Source organism: Denticeps clupeoides, chromosome 6 (assembly GCF_900700375.1).
Source record: "Denticeps clupeoides chromosome 6, fDenClu1.1, whole genome shotgun sequence".
In the NCBI taxonomy this organism is placed as follows: domain Eukaryota; kingdom Metazoa; phylum Chordata; class Actinopteri; order Clupeiformes; family Denticipitidae; genus Denticeps; species Denticeps clupeoides.
In genome coordinates this window covers 12,598,754-12,614,671 of record NC_041712.1, presented here as the reverse complement: position 1 = coordinate 12,614,671, position 15,918 = coordinate 12,598,754, and the positions used below count along the sequence as shown (strand labels likewise).

Genomic DNA, 15,918 nt, shown 5'->3' with positions numbered 1-15,918 from the left:
TTTATTATTAATGACATTTATTATGTAATACATTAATTTACCCACATTCCTGTATTCAAAATTGTATGTTCTACAAAATAATGCAACAATAATGCTTGTTATTATTATCATTGTTATTACTTTTACTGCTGCTGCTAGTCAAAGCATATAAGTAAGTGCATGATACTTTTTTGGGGTATTTGTTTTGGGTACATACATGTGTACATAATATACATGTCTATATATTTAGGGTTAGAGTCTTGTATACACACACACACACACACACACGCACACATCTCACTTGTTATCCAAAGATATCAGTGGCAATGGCATATATTGATTGCAGAGTGGTTGCCATGGTAACAAGCACAAGGGCACTAGGTGAGTGTTGGCACACAGCCAAAAGAGCCAGTGATGACGTCATAGTCACTGCAGTGTAGAATGAGATGTGGGTCACATCTGTGTGCTGCTGCTTAGGTCATGACGTTATAAGTCACCTATAGAATGACTGGCTGAAGCGTCTCACCAGAGAAATCACAACTGACAGAGCAGAATACGTTGAGGAGAAACTTTCATCATCAAAAAAGGGAGAGACTGACGAAAGGCTTTAATTCACGTGTTGTATTCACAGGCAGAACAGTTAAACATGTATATTGCAGTAATGATCATACTGGGTCGGTAATTCTGCATGACACATCACACCCAAAATTCCTGCTGGCATGGCAACCTTGGAGCAAAAAAAAAAAAAACAGAACAAGGGCTGCAACAAAAATGCACATGATATTATAATACTATAAAAATGCTATGTGCCATACAATAATATGCTCCATTATTAACATAAACATTACATATGTCCATATGAAAATGAACCCCTACATGAATAAGAATATAAAAAATAAACAGAGAACAGAGTATAAAAGAAGCTAAGAAAACACAGCAATTTTGCCTGGTGCATCCCTGCAGAAGAAGCTGCTGTGATTCAGGTCACTCAGTTGGCACAAAGGTGCCCAGCTTAGAGGTTTATGTTATTATTGCCTGCTATCCCAGTACACATCCAGATGGCATTTGATTCTGTCTGCACAGTTAATGGCCTCAATCTGGATAAACTCTCCTGCAGAGCTGCAGATTTGCCTATGAGTGATTCCTAATTAATGGTATTGTTAAGAATGTTGTCGAAGCGATTCAGACGGTTTATCACCCAAGTGAAAGGACATCTGGACAGGCACTAATTGTGAACCCTTCATGTTGTGTAATATCCATTGCATGATATAGAGGGGTCAAGACACACACAATTTATGCTGAATTTGGAGCTTCAATATCTCATCTGCTGGATCTTGGGGCAAAGTCAGTGTCATGCTCAGGTTACACACAGATTTGGCAGCATATTACTTTCACTTCCTTTCACCATTCCCCCCTTGGCCTGTTAGAATATTTAATATTTGGGTTTGATTGGTTACATCTTTCTCTGCCAGCATTGTGTATTTTTGATTCTGAGCTGGACATTTATGCAAAGCCATATTTCTGAGTTGAAAAATGCACTGTAGGTATGTTAACATGTTTTATTCAGCAAAGCCATTCATTATCTTATTTCCATAAGTATAAGATTTATATATAAAAAAAAAACTCAGATTCAAATATTGCACAACCAACACAATACAATCAGTTACACAATGCACTTAATACAGAGAAAGCAGCATCAGGAATCAGTTAGTCATATGAATGATTTGCCTAAGACTCATTCTGTGATTTTGACATTAACACTGACTGAGGAAGTTTGGTCTTTGCCAGTCACTGTTTTGTCATAGTATTGTGCTGTGACTGCATCTATATAGGACAATACATTCTTATGTAGTCAAACAAATGTCCAAAAAGGTCACAGAATGTGCAAAAAATCACAGAGTGTGGGAGATATATTCAAGACGTATTTGATAACACTAAAATAAAGACTAAATGCAATAGCTGAGACATGAGGCATGAGAGACTGAAGCTGTCAGGCCCAGCCATATTTTTAGAGGGTTACTTGGCACATGGATACATGTTGAAACCTTTTATCAGGGTTTCATTGTGCAATTTACATTTGTCTTGTTAAAAAATGTCACATCTACTGTCCAGCCAATAACATTACTGAGCTTGTATATCTCACCATAAACAAAATCATTTAAAAGGAAGGAATACATCATGGTCATGTTCACCATTTCAATAAACAGTCTCATTTTAAACATCTATTTGGTAGCACACTGGTATAATATTGTTGTCTGTTTCTGGCTAGCTAGTCTCTTGGTGAGTGAATGTTTTCACTTTGAAGGAGACAGTGAAAGCAGAAATATTGCTGCAATGGTAGCAGAAAGCCTGTTTAGTTGACTCCTGGTATGGTTCAGTTTCATACTTTGTAGTGAGATACACTTTTCTTCACTTAAAAGGCAAAATTGTGGAAGAATGAGCCAATGAGTTATGTAGTCCTGAGGTCTTTTGTTGTTATAGAGGCCAAATAAAAGTATATAGGCTGCAACTCTCATCCGGTACATCACTAGCATGGTTTGATGCTTCCAGTGATGCATTGGATATACCTTAGCAGGCACACAAATAGGGTAGAAAATCTTACTGTATAGAGGCATGAGATGTTTAAATGATTTTTCCGCTGAAGTACGACAAAGACTTGATCTAGGCCGTTGTGGGAGCTATGGTAGGCCACAGAGATAATGGCCCTGTTGTCAATAACCTTAATAACAAGAAGGAACCCACAATTAACATTGTGCCTCCATAGTCACATTTTCAACATGCTCATATAAAAGTCAGATATTTAAAAAAAATCTTATCATCATGCAAGTTTACAATTCATGCTTGGTGAATGTTTTCAATGTTTTAGGAAGGTCCCACTGGCTCAGTAAGATTTCAAAATGCTACAGCATCCTCATGTCCGGAATGTTGTCTTGATCTCAGTAGCAGCCATCAAGGCAGATCACTGCTTGTTCTTGATTCCTGCAAAATAAATAGGCTCATTAATGATTTTATTCAAAATCACGTATGTGGTGAAGAAGCATCTAAACAGGCAAGCAAAATCTCATGCAAGTACCCAGTACCCAGTTTACTGGGGCATGGCTGGTCACACTTCGTCATACAAGTGAACACAGTGGATTAGTGCAGGGACCCGATAGTTTCATTCTGTTGCAGTACACGATTGGCATCTATTAGATTATATTGCATCATTTTGAGTCAGAATAGAAGAGTAGAGAACAGAATAGACATGTACCATGCTAGCATGCAAAGTGTAGCAGATGTCTGACAGCAGGCTGATAAAACCGAGAGCTCATACGAGTATTTGAGATACAGTGGTGTCTGGATCAGCTGTGAACTTGTAGCACCTTGTAAGGATTTGAGTGCAGATGTTGCGTGCATCCATAATTGTAAGTTTCCAAGCTAAAGAGAGTAAATCTTCTCATCACCAGTAAATAACCACTAATGTGTGACAAACTATAAATTACTCTTCTTTTGACCTGGCAGTACCCCACTATATTTATCAGCCAATCAGAAATCTCAGCTTAACCCAAGCTCTCTATTGTCGCTTGGTTCTGTTTAACATAAAAGACAAATGCCAATAAATATTTTATCAGACCTGGGTTACCACTAGTTTGACTAGTATGCTTTATTTAAAATAACACAGTTTAGCACACTTTACATCGTAAGCACCGGATGTGCATGTAATAAAATACTATTGGAAATTTTAGAACAATAAAATAAAATTCAATGAAATCCTCTCTGAAATTTTAATACAATACAAAGCTTTGTCACTAATGAAGGCAAAGTGAAGAGGTCAGTAGATGGCCCACCTCTGATGACTGTATGGCACCCAGGTCTCATATTTTATTTAATGAAAAAGAAAAGTTAGAACTATTCAAAGTTGTTAATTGAGTAGGCAAATTAAGGAGCACGGACTAAAACAGTAAATAAGGTGCAAAAAAGAAAATCATAATACTTATTTCTCTAACACCAATCATGACTCTCCTACAACACAGAGTCAGCAACCAGCATACCTCAGCTGTAGAGTTGGATCCCTTTCATTTAGAGTACTTAAGAACAGAAAAAAAGATGTGTTTTAAAGGTTAGACCCAGACACATGAAAATTCCTGCATAGACACTTCTCGCATATTTCAAGAAACATATCATATCTCTGATTAATATCTAATGTATCTGTGTGTGTGTGTGTGTGTGTGTGTGTGTGTGTGTGTGTCTTTGTCCTGAATTCTGAAAAACTGTTTTATGGAACATGATACACACACACACACACACACAAATATTAAAAAGTTTGGCTACATCACCCGTGGCAGTTATGGCGACTAAGCGAAAGTGAAAGTGAAGTGATTGTCATTGTGAGACACTGCAGCACAGCACACGTGCACACAACCGGCAACCTTCTGATTACGGGGCCGATTCCTTAACCGCCAGGCCACCCCTGCCCCAGATTGAGGCCAGTGTGAAGAATCCAATGCATGAAACAAGAGAAGTATTTTTTTGCAGCAGGAGAAAGTGAAGTATGTTTGATGAACGTGGAGGGGACACCTCTTTTTTTACCTTCAGGACCGTTTTTTTTTCACTATTGCCATCGTCAACAGCCACTTCGTGTGATGCTCATTAACAGGAGTGAATGATAAGAAAGTGTTCAGTACAAGGCTTCAGGACTGTTGGAAGACCATTCCTGTTGTCTAACTTCATCAAAGAAGTTCATAGTTTAAAATGCTGCCATCTCAGCAACAGCTCCCTGCTTTGGAGAGACTCAAGTTATACCTTATTTGAATTTTTGTTTATTACATAACCTCATTTGTGTTATTTAGTCCTGTGCATCCAAACTTTTGACGGGTAGTGTGTGTGTGTGTGTGTGTGTGTGTGTGTGTGTATAATTTTATGTAGACTACAGGAGACAAAACGTACCTGAAAAGCAAAACTGCAAATTAAAAGCAGCGCATACAAGGACTGAGGGCTAAGGCTTAACAAGAAGAAGCGTCAAAGTTCTTGTCTGCCCACTTCTCATGCATACCTGCAGCGTGGAGGCCCGTGACTCGCTGGTCTCTGTCACTGCTGTACTTCTGGGAATGCTGGACACAAAATAACCAGCTCCGTAGGGTAAAGGCTGCCTGACGACCACGTTTCCTTTCCTGGTCTCAGCCAGAAACATGCTGTACCAGTAGGCATCGCTGGAGATCAGGGTTGAATCGGCGATGGTGGAATTTCTCTGGCTGGCGATGCTGTTTCTGTTGGAGTGCAGCGCCTTGGCCGGCTTGGGTTTCTGGCACTTGAGCACGATGATCACCAGAATAGTGATGAGCAGCAAAAAGGACACCGAGCTGAGGCCGATGAGCAGGTACAAGTTTAAATCGGTGAACAGATCGTAGTGCAGGGGGACCTCGGTGGTCTCTGCAAACGGCGTGATGGCCTGTTCCACCGTGGTGATCTTGATGGTGACCGTAGCAGACAGAGGGGGCTCACCGTTGTCCTTGGCGGCGATTACGAGGCGCTGGTGGCGGGGGTCTCTGTAACTGAACATCCTCGCAGTCCTCACCTCCCCGTTATACTGGTTAAGGGTGAACAAGGTGGCGTCGGTGGTCTGGAGGAACTGGTAAGTGATGCGGGAGTTCTCAAACGAGTCCGTGTCCAGGGCGATCACCTTGGTGATTAAAGAGCCCTTGTCGGTTGACCTGGGGATGACCTGCTCTATGACGGTACCTTGTGCCCGCCACGGTGACACGATGAGTGGGGTGTTGTCGTTCTGGTCCAGGATGACCACGTGGACTGTGACGTTACTGCTAAGAGGAGGGACACCCGAGTCCCGAGCCTCGATGTGGAACAGGAACTCCTTCTCCCTTTCGAAGTCGAACGTCTTCAGCGCATAAAGGTTGCCATTCTCTGGGTTGATGGAGAACAGCATGGACATGGAGGTGTTGGCTATCACCTTCTCCATGATGAAATAGACCAGATACTGGTTTTCGTTCAGGTCTGGGTCGTACGCCGAGAGGGAACTCAGCATTGTCCCGGGCTCGTTGTTTTCCTTTAGATGGATGGTGTAGATGGACTGCGGAAACTGGGGTGCATTGTCGTTCACGTCGAGAATTTCCAGTTTTATGGTTTCATTGTCAGACAGGAACGGGGACCCCCTGTCTTTAACTTTAAACGTAATCTCATAACTGGAGACCATCTCGCGGTCAAGAGGCTTGGACACAAGCAGAGTGAAGTAGTCGTCCGAGGACTTGTTGAGCACAAATGGCAACGAATGTTCGTTGTGAATGACCAGCTCGACTTTGCCATTGTCACCAGAGTCTCGGTCACTGACACTAATCACCGCGATCACCGTTCCTATCTCAGCACTCTCCTCCACTGAACTTTTTAAAGACTTGACCGTGATTTCGGGATGGTTGTCATTCAAGTCGGTGACGAACACAAGCACCTTACAAGTGCTGGACAGGGGTTGGGTGCCCTGGTCTTTGGCTTCCACATACATTTCGAAACTTTTAATCTCCTCGTAGTCAATTACACCCTTCACTCGGATTTCCCCTGTGCTAGAATCCAAGGAGAACACCTCCTGTGTCTTCTCCGAAGTGTACAGAGTGTAGGAGAACAGCAGTTCCGCGTTAGAACCCTCATCCAGGTCCGTGACATTGAGCCTCATGACCAAAGTCCCCAGCGACGCGTTTTCTATCAAGTCCACCGAGTAGACCTGCCGATCGAACTGGGGAGAGTTGTCGTTGGTGTCCAGCACCTGGACGATGATGCTCGCCGTACCGGAGCGCGGCGGGTCCCCGCCGTCCACGGCCGTGAGGACGAGGCCGTGGACGGCCCGCTGCTCCCTGTCCAGGGCCTTCTTCAACAGCAGGCCCACGTATATGGTGCCGTCGCTTCCCGACTGCAGGTCGATGGCGAAGTGCTCGCTGCGGCTCAGGTAATAGGTCTTAATGGAGTTCTCGCCCACGTCCATGTCCACCGCGTTCGTTATGGAGAAGCGCTCACCTGGCGACGCCGACTCGGAGATGTCCAAGTGCATCGCTTCCCTGCGGAACTGCGGGGCGTTGTCGTTCCTGTCCAGAATTTCGAGCTCGACGTTAAAGATGCGCAGGGGATTCTCGAGGATGACGTCCATTTTTAGGAAACACGACGATGACGTTTTGGTCGGACAGAGATACTCCCTGTCGATCTTCTCCACGACGAACAGATCTCCGCTTGCTTTGTTAATGTCCAGGTATTTCTTGTTGTGGACGTGATCGAGCTTCACCTTCCGCTCCACGAAGCTCCGCACGTCGAGGTTCAGGTCGGTGGCTAAATTCGCCACCACGGTCCCCGTCTCCATTTCTTCGGGGACGGAGTAGCGGGTTACGGACGAAGCTGTGCTCCACAGCGCCGAGAGCAGAAGGAGAGGCGCGACGTGCCTTTTCCACGGCCGTGGCGCGGACTCGGGCGGATGCATCTTTCTGGTCACGCGACGAGGTCCTGTCTCATGCTGAAACGCTGAAGATTGAAGCGTCCGTCATCTTTAGATCGGTGAGATGCTGCTCCGCCTGCCGCGTCTACCCGCGCTGTGCGCCGACCAGCGACACCACGTGACCGCCGACCACGCCACGGGGTTCCTGTTCAGCGACATGTAACGCGCAATCGAGATTTACAGACCAGACTGCTCCACGTGGGATAACGTAATACCAGAATGCCGATATCCGTCCTGTAACGATGCAAGCTGTAAAGGACTATTCCTTATTCCTAATTATTCCTTCATAAGACATGATAATGAATGAATAAAAAGCTAGTTTACATTTACAGCATTTATCAGACGCCCTTATCCAGAGCGACTTACAATCAGCAGTTACAGGGACAGTCCCCCCCCTGGAGACACTCAGGATTAAGTGTCCTGCTCAGGAACACAATGGTAGTAAGTGGGGTTTGAACCTGGGTCTTCTGGTTCATAGGCGAGTGTCTTACCCACTAGGCTACTACCACCCTAGTTTAGACATCATATGCACCGTTAAGTACAGTCAGATGAGGGAAGAGAACCTGTGTGCGCCTAAAGGATGTGAGGTGAAATTCTTAAAACTTTCATTCATTTAATTCAGTTATGAATTTTCAGACTGTGTAACCATTTAAGGTGACAAAACTGGTGCTGTGGGGTGGGGATCAAGAGTTTACAGGGATTCACATACAAATAAAATAATAGGAAAAATTCTATCTCAAGTCATATACACATATATACACTACAGACATGACATATATCAGGATATGATTACTATACATATTTACATTTTCTCCACATTATCTACACTGCTTTATAATGACCTTTGGTATCCTGCTGCTTTAATCTGTTGTAATTCTCCGCTAAATTTGATCAGTACCACAAGGAAGACTATAGGAAAATTGTTTTGTTTGAAATCATTTAAATATTACATTTAATTATGAGCTTTTTCACAAACACACTCTAAACTATGAAATGCACTAATTCTGTAATCTTGGTATCTACTATTATTCTCAAGAAATATGCAGAAGGAGAACAATGTGGAGGGAATTCACTTATTATACATAAAAAATGGTCTCTCCACGCTTGCCGAGCTCATTTGAAGAGATCGTTGTTAATGACTGTGTCTCTGTCTTTCTTGTCATAGCTGGATATGAGCTTCTTCTTCTTCCCAAATGTAGAAAAAGAGCTGTAGGCATCCAGGTCACCATAATTGGTCACTTTCAGGGGACAGTTCAGGGACACTGCGCCTGGGATGTAGACATTGTGCTGATATTCACTTGGTGGCAGTGCTGAGGGGGGCACAGGGTATCTAGGTGTCCAAGAGCGATTGGGGAGTCCACCAACTTGGGAGGACATCCTGTACTCTGCATGAAGAAGAACAAAAGTGTTCATTACACCCTGGTGGGCAAATTTAAAGTTTGAGGGCATTTCATCACGTCAGTCAGAGGCCCTTAATTTTTAAGTGAAATGGATTTATGTTTCTCAAATGAAAGCTCTTGGTGAACTTTTTTCTACCTCCTCAGAGGAATTCAAAGATGGAACTATATGGTCCTCCTTGTTTTAATAATATATTTATGTACTTTGTCACCATGATGCCAAGTTTAAGATTATTAAAAGCATGTGTATGTAGTAAAGTATAGTATATAGTATAGCATATTGCAATTAAACTTGACGAGTCAGGTTCCTTTTAAAGTGTGTGTGACACACTCTCTAGATGTATGCAGATACATGAACAATGTTTGGAGTTTTGACCCCTTTGATTTTTTATGCACTGGACAATTGTTGCCAATAAAAGAAAAGAAATTTCTTAGTGACCATTAACTGTTGAATGATAGCATATGTATTTTGCATGTATAATGCATGTTTTATGCACATTTTAACACACCACGTGGTTCCCCCATGTGGTTCCCCCAGGTCCAGTACTGAGGTGTGTTGGGACTGGAGAAGGTGTCTGAAGCCTGTGCAGGCCGTCGCTGGATTGTCCTCCCTAGATTTCCAGAGCTGTAGACGGAGAAAGAAAGAAAACAAAAACATAAATGTTGTGCTTAAAGTACATTATGAAATATGTTAAGCGTGCAGGGCATGATTGGCCTGTTTACTTACATCTTATGTGCATAGTTCTGATGGTTTTTGGTGAGAGTCCAGTCCTTGTGTGCTTGTTTGGACTGCAAAGAAAGAAACACAACAGAGAAAAATCATTACGGAACGAGACTAAGAAACTGTAAGAAACTGTAATTTATTTATGAACACATTAACCTGAGACCTGTGTTAATACGCTGGGGGTTTTTTGTACTGATTTATTTATGTTTACAGGGAACAGAAAGCTGCACTTCATAAAATTTCATAGTCTGCTGCTCACGAGTGCTTTGTCAAATCATATTTCTGCATTAATTAGTCAATCTGCAGAATAAATGGTTCTTTTCTTCTATTCATACAGTCTCATGCGTCAACATCTAGCGGATTTAAAACAGGCCGCTGCGTTCATCCTTCTTTTGTCCCACGTGAAACTCAATGTTATACATTACTTTGAATATGAATATGTAACACAGATCTTAGCACAGAGGATTCCTGCATAATTCTGTACAAATGCAATCTACCCATCCATCCAGCAGGAACTTCAGCTCCACACACATTCGTACGGTATTATCAAGAAATTAGTAAATGATGACCGTGGAATACGGTCTGCTCGTGCTTAAAAATTGCCCCTGAGTTGTGCATATTGTATGCATAAATTCTTTTTTATTTGTTTTTTTTAATCCATCAAAAATTAAATAATACTTAAATATAACACATTACATTTAAGTATTGTTATAAATAATGTGTGTGTGTGTGTGTATATATATATATATGTGTGTGTGAGTGTGTGTGTATGTATATATGTGTTGTTGTGTGTGTGTGTGTGTGTGTGTGGGTGTATATGTGTGTATGTATGTGTGTGTGTGTGTGTGTGTATGTGTGTGTATATGTGTGTGTATGTGTGTATGTATATAGGCGTGTGTATATGTGTGTATATATATATATGTGTGTGTGTGTGTGTGTGTGTGTGTATGTGTGTGTATATGTGTGTGTATGTATGTATGTATATATGTGTGTGTGTGTGTGTATATATGTGTGTGTGTGTGTGTGTGTGTATATATGTGTGTGTGTGTGTGTGTGTGTGTGTGTGTGGGTGTATAGTGTGTATGTATGTGTTTGTTGTGTGTGTGTTGTGTGTGTGTGTGTGTATATATGTGTGTATGTATGTGTGTATATATGTGTGTGTGTGTGTGTGTGTATATGTGTGTATGTATGTGTGTATATATATATATGTGTGTGTGAGTGTTGGTGGTGTGTGGTGGTGGGTGTATATGTGTTGTGTGGTATGAATGTGTGGGTGTGTGTGGTGTGTGTGTGTGTTGTGGTTGTTGTATGTTCGTGTATTGTATGTGTTGTATATATATATGGTGTGTGGTGTGTGTGTGGTGGGTATGTGGTGTCTTTGGTTTGTGTGTGTGGTGTGTGTATGTATGTATATATATATATATGTGTGTGTGTGTGTGTGTGTGTGTGTGTGTTGTCTGTGTGTGTGTGTGTGTATATGTTTGTCTTTTTTACCTCATTGGGGGAAGCGGCCCCGTTATTCGCCACGCGCCGCTCCGGACTCCACGTGCAGGTTGAGCGGTCACCCTCTTCGTGTTGTTCCGGACGGTGGACGCGCTCGGGCTGTAGGGCTTGAGGAACATGAAGTCGCTTTTGGAAGACTCCGGGGTCAGGCAGAGTTTGTAGCAGTACTTCTCACCGGCCGCGCCGCTCCCGGTCACCTCGGCGCAGCTGGCGGGTCCTTTGACGCCCGGGGCGATCTGGATGTCCAGGTTGGACTTTTTCGTCCCTTCTGCGGAGGACGCCGCCTCGGAGGGGAACCCACAGCACGAGCTGACCGAAAGGTTGCAGCCCCGGATGGAGTGTCTGTCCCTGTAGCCCCTGACGGCAGTGAGGACGACGATGGCCGCCAGAAACAGGAGGGACACGGCGCCCAGAGACACGATTAAGTACAGGGTGAGGCTCGCGCTGTCCTCGGGGCCGAACGCGGGGTCGCCGAGATCGGGGGCGAGCTCGGGCGCGCTGTCAACCAGCGACAGGATGATGGAGGCCGTGGCCGTCAGCGATGGCTGCCCGTTGTCCTTGACCAGGACGACCAGCGCCTGCCGCGCCGCGTCCTTCTCCGTCAGCCGCCGGACTGTCCTGATCTCGCCCGTGTACAGCGCCACGCTGAACAGCGTGGGGTCCGAGGCCTGCAGAACCTGGTAGAACAGGCGCGAGTTCTGGCCCGAGTCGGCGTCCAAGGCGGTGATTTTGGTGACCAGGTAGCCCGCGTCCACCGACCTGGGGACGGTCTCCGCCGCCGCGCTCCCGTTTTGGGGCGCGGGGGACACAACGATCGGCACGTTGTCGTTTTGGTCCAAGACGAACACGCTCACCGTGACGTTGGAGGCCATGGGGGGGAACCCGGCGTCTCGCGCCTGGACCACGATCTGGAAGTTCCTCAGCTGCTCGTGGTCGAAGGAGCGCAGCGCGTACACGTTGCCGTTGTCCGAGTTGATGGAGACGTAGGTGGACACCGGCATCCCCTGGATGCTGCCGTCCAGTATGGAGTAGGACAGGAAGGCGTTCTGGTCCGAGTCCGTGTCGTGGGCGCTCAGCGAGCAGAGCGCCGCGCCGGGCGCGTTGTTCTCCATCAGGTAGACGGTGTACGACGGCTGCTTGAACCGGGGCGCGTTGTCGTTCACGTCGGACACCTGCACCGCGATGGTTTTGCGCGTGAAGAGCGGCGGCGTGCCCATGTCCCGCGCCGTGAGGGTGACGTTGTACTCGGGCACCGTCTCCCTGTCGAGGAAGTCGCACGTCACCAGGGTGTAGTAGTTCCTGAAGGAGGAGTGGAGCTGGAACGGGACGTGGTGGGGAATCTCGCAGTCCACGTTGCCGTTTTCGCCGGAGTCCAGGTCCATGACGCTGATCACCGCGATCACGGTGCCCGGTGGCGCGTCCTCCTGCACGGGCGTGGAGACGGAGGTGAGGATGACCTCGGGCAGGTTGTCGTTCACGTCCAAGACGCTTACGAGAACTTTGCAGTGCACCGCCACGCCCGACGGGCCCTTGTCTTTCGCCTGCACGTATATCTCGTGCATTCGCGCCTTTTCGTAGTCCACGAGCCCTTTGACCTTTATCTCCCCGGTCCTGGAGTCCACGGCGAACAGCTCGCGCACCTTCACGGGCGCGTGGCCGCTGAAGGAGTAGGTGATGTCCCCGTTCGGACCCTCGTCCAGGTCGGACGCGTTTAATCGGATCACCACCGTGCCTTTGGGCGCGTTCTCGGGGAGTCGCACCCTGTAGAAGGACTGGTCGAAGACGGGCGCGTTGTCGTTCGCGTCCAGAACCGTCACGTTGACCTGGGTGGTGCCGGATCGCTCCGGGGAGCCGCCGTCCACCGCGGTCAGAACCATCTGGTGCAGCTTCTGGCGCTCCCGGTCCAGCGGGGTCTCCAGGATCAGTTCCGCAAACTTGCTGCCGTCGCTGCGCGTCTGGACGTCGATGACGAAGTGTCCGTTCACGCTCAGCAGGTACGAGCTGACGGAGTTCTCGCCCACGTCCGCGTCCTGCGCGCTCTCGAGAGGGAACCGGGAGCCGGGGACGGCCGACTCGGAGATGTCCAAATTAAACTCCGACCACGGGAAGCTGGGCGAGTTGTCGTTCACGTCCAGAATCTCCACCTCCACCCTGTAAAGTTCTAAAGGGTTCTCCACCACGACCTGCAGGTGGAAAGAGCAGGACGGGTTCTGCTCGCACAGCTCCTCGCGGTCGATTCTCTCGTTGACGAAGAGAACCCCGTTCTCGAGGTTGACCTCCAGGTACTGCCTCCTCGCCCCGGACACGATCCGGAACCTGCGCGCCGTCAGCCTGTCCACGTCCAGCCCCAGGTCCTCGGCGATGTTCCCCACGAACGCGCCGTGTTCCAGCTCCTCCGGAATGCTGTAGCGTATCTGCGCCAGGACCAGGTCCAGGAGACAGGTCGCCAGCCAGGTCCAGAGGCAGAGACCACCGGCGCGCCGCAGGTCCATGGTCCGAGCTGCGGGAGCGCGGGCGGCGTCCTAGGCGTCCGCGTCCACGCGCTCCGGTCTTATGGAGAGAGAGAGAGAGAGAGAGTGGGAGTGTGGAGGGGGTGGGGGGGTTCCGTTTTAGTTAGCGAGCTCTTTGATGTTTCAATTGGGCGTTCGTGCGGAAAGAGGGGGCGTGTGGGTAAAAAAAAATTATTTTCTGCATTTTTATGATCAAATTATCTTTCAACGTAATTGCAAGAATCCTTAATTACCAAAAATGCATCTGCGTCCTGCGCCCTGACGCGCGGTAATTACTAGACGGCAGCAATTTTGCAGCCAACTGCCGTTCCAGGTATGGCAGAAAGTTACCGATTAAACGTCGAACCCAGAAATCCATTCACAACGATACAGTGTTCCGGTCTGATCTGACTATTTGAGATGATCATTCGTAGGTTCGTCTAATTTTAAGCTTTGGTTCCCGAATGGTCTACGGAGAACTCCAAGCGCGCCGTGGAAAACGCACGCAAGTGAAAAGCGAGAGTGAAATGACTTCAAAAGTACGACGTCACAATCCAAGAGACTCCCTCTCGACTCGCCTCTTCCAAAAAATGTGCGTGTGTGTGTGTGTGTGTGTGTGTGTGTGTGTGTGTGTGTGTGTGTGTGTGTGTGTGTATATATATATATATATATATATATATATATATATATATTTAAATCCTTTTGTTTTAACTAAAGCAGCGCAGCACAATCTGTCCGCGGAACGAAAGCGGCGCAGATGGCGGGTCCTCGGAGTGGCCGTGCTCTTAATTAATGTAGTGGGGATTAGGGGATCGCTATCCTGGATCATTAACGAACAGAGGAATTAAAATGTTTTTTTTTTTTTGGGTGGGGGGTGAAGAATAATCCCGGGCTTGTCTCTGAGCGGGGGAGGGAGGGATGAGCGGAGGTATTTCGCGGCTCCCGTTACGTTTTTGCCGCTAAACCATTTCGCCTAAGTGCGCCCTCGGCGATCGTGTGCGCGGATCGGAAACAACGGAATTTAAATCCGCACTTTTCGGATCAAAAAGCCGGCACATTAATGGATTTAAAAGGCGCGCGCACACACACACACACACACACACACACACACACACACACACAGATGCGAGCTTTCTACCTGCCCGACTAGTCCAGTCCAATCACGTGGACGCGTTCGGTCTAATCTCTGGCAACCGAGTTCGTTTAATTCCCCGCCGATTCGGCCGCTTTTGTTTTATCGGCTCTCGACGCCAACGTTTAAAACGGAAAACGAACTTCCATTTTTAGGCCTCTTGCATGACGGAGCTTCGGAGACGCAGAGACCTGCGGCTCGCTGCAGGCCATGCAGATGCCAGCTCATTACGATCCTCTAACCTACTTTAATAAAAAGGTCATTGTTCACGTCGTTACCACAGAAATATATTCCGGATTAACGACAGACCCAATAAACAAACAGACAATGCGTTTTATTAGACTATTTTAGAAAGGTGTCGCCGTTCGACATCTGGCACAGTGAATTTCTTTAAAGATCAGAAATGATCCTCACTGTGTATGTACTGGGTGGTAACACACCCGCCTATGAACCAGACGACCCAGGTTCAAACCCCACTTACTACCATTGTGTCCCTGAGCAAGACAGTTGCTCCAGGGGGGGACTGTCCCAGTAACTACTGATTGTAAGTCGCTCTGGATAAGGGCGTCTGGTAAATGCTGTAAATGTAAATGTAAGTGTACTCACCTGGCACAGGATGGGCGTCTTGTTGATGCATTGAGTTGATAATGGACGTCAGGCGAGTTATCGGACCGCTGCAATTGTAACGTCAATGAAATAAAATATATTAATAACCTTTCACACGCGCATTTGCTCACCGCTACCGCCAGGGGGCAGCAGAGACCTCAGCCAGGATGAGGCCTATGAGACGCCGCCGGTTCAGTGTTGCTGAGGCCAACTAAAGTCACAGCGAACCATGTTGAGGTGTACCATGTGAATGAGCTCAGCCAGCTATGGTACATTAGAAAAAAAGAAGCCCTCTCAATCTCTCTATGCGGGGTTCAGAGATGGGGCAGAGTGCCACAGACAGAGAATGTCAAGAATTTCAAAAGAATTTGGGCACTACCCTCTCTCTCTCATTCTGACACACACAAACACACACAAAAAAAGGGTAAGAAATGTGTGTACGTTCCATGTATTGATAGGCTTATGTCTGTGTAATATACTACATGTTATTTACTTCATGTTAAATAAATTACTGACCAATTTCATGGACACGAAAATGCTGCCAATTAAATAGAAAGGCAGTAATTTTTTTACTATACTATAAGGCTGTTTAAAAGAAAATCATTATGTTTTACAGATATGTG

The 15,918-nt window shown here is 46.3% G+C and overlaps 2 protein-coding genes across 3 annotated transcripts; both read right to left on the bottom strand.

Annotated features, from left to right (window-relative positions):
- Positions 1-1,524: 1,524 nt before the first annotated feature.
- On the bottom strand, positions 1,525-7,670 carry LOC114793112 (protocadherin alpha-C2). 2 transcript variants are annotated; one of them, XM_028984816.1, is made up of 3 exons: positions 5,012-7,670; positions 4,011-4,046; positions 1,525-2,958 (listed from the first exon to the last, which is right to left on the bottom strand). In XM_028984816.1, exons 1-2 carry the CDS (start codon positions 7,427-7,429, stop codon positions 4,035-4,037), a joined length of 2,430 nt encoding a protein of 809 aa, XP_028840649.1. In that variant the 5' UTR covers positions 7,430-7,670; the 3' UTR covers positions 1,525-2,958; positions 4,011-4,034. The 2 variants fall into 2 exon arrangements, with proteins under 2 accessions (XP_028840649.1, XP_028840648.1); XM_028984815.1 differs by lacking the exon at positions 4,011-4,046 and having other exon boundaries at positions 5,012-7,669.
- Positions 7,671-8,044: 374 nt separating this feature from the next.
- On the bottom strand, positions 8,045-13,994 carry LOC114793111 (protocadherin-10). The gene is given in 6 exon segments (XM_028984814.1): positions 8,045-8,829; positions 9,351-9,466; positions 9,569-9,630; positions 11,060-11,137; positions 11,140-13,618; positions 13,812-13,994. Coding segments are annotated over 5 exon segments (2,949 nt in total). The 5' UTR covers positions 13,561-13,618; positions 13,812-13,994; the 3' UTR covers positions 8,045-8,557.
- Between the last annotated feature and the right edge of the window lie 1,924 nt (positions 13,995-15,918).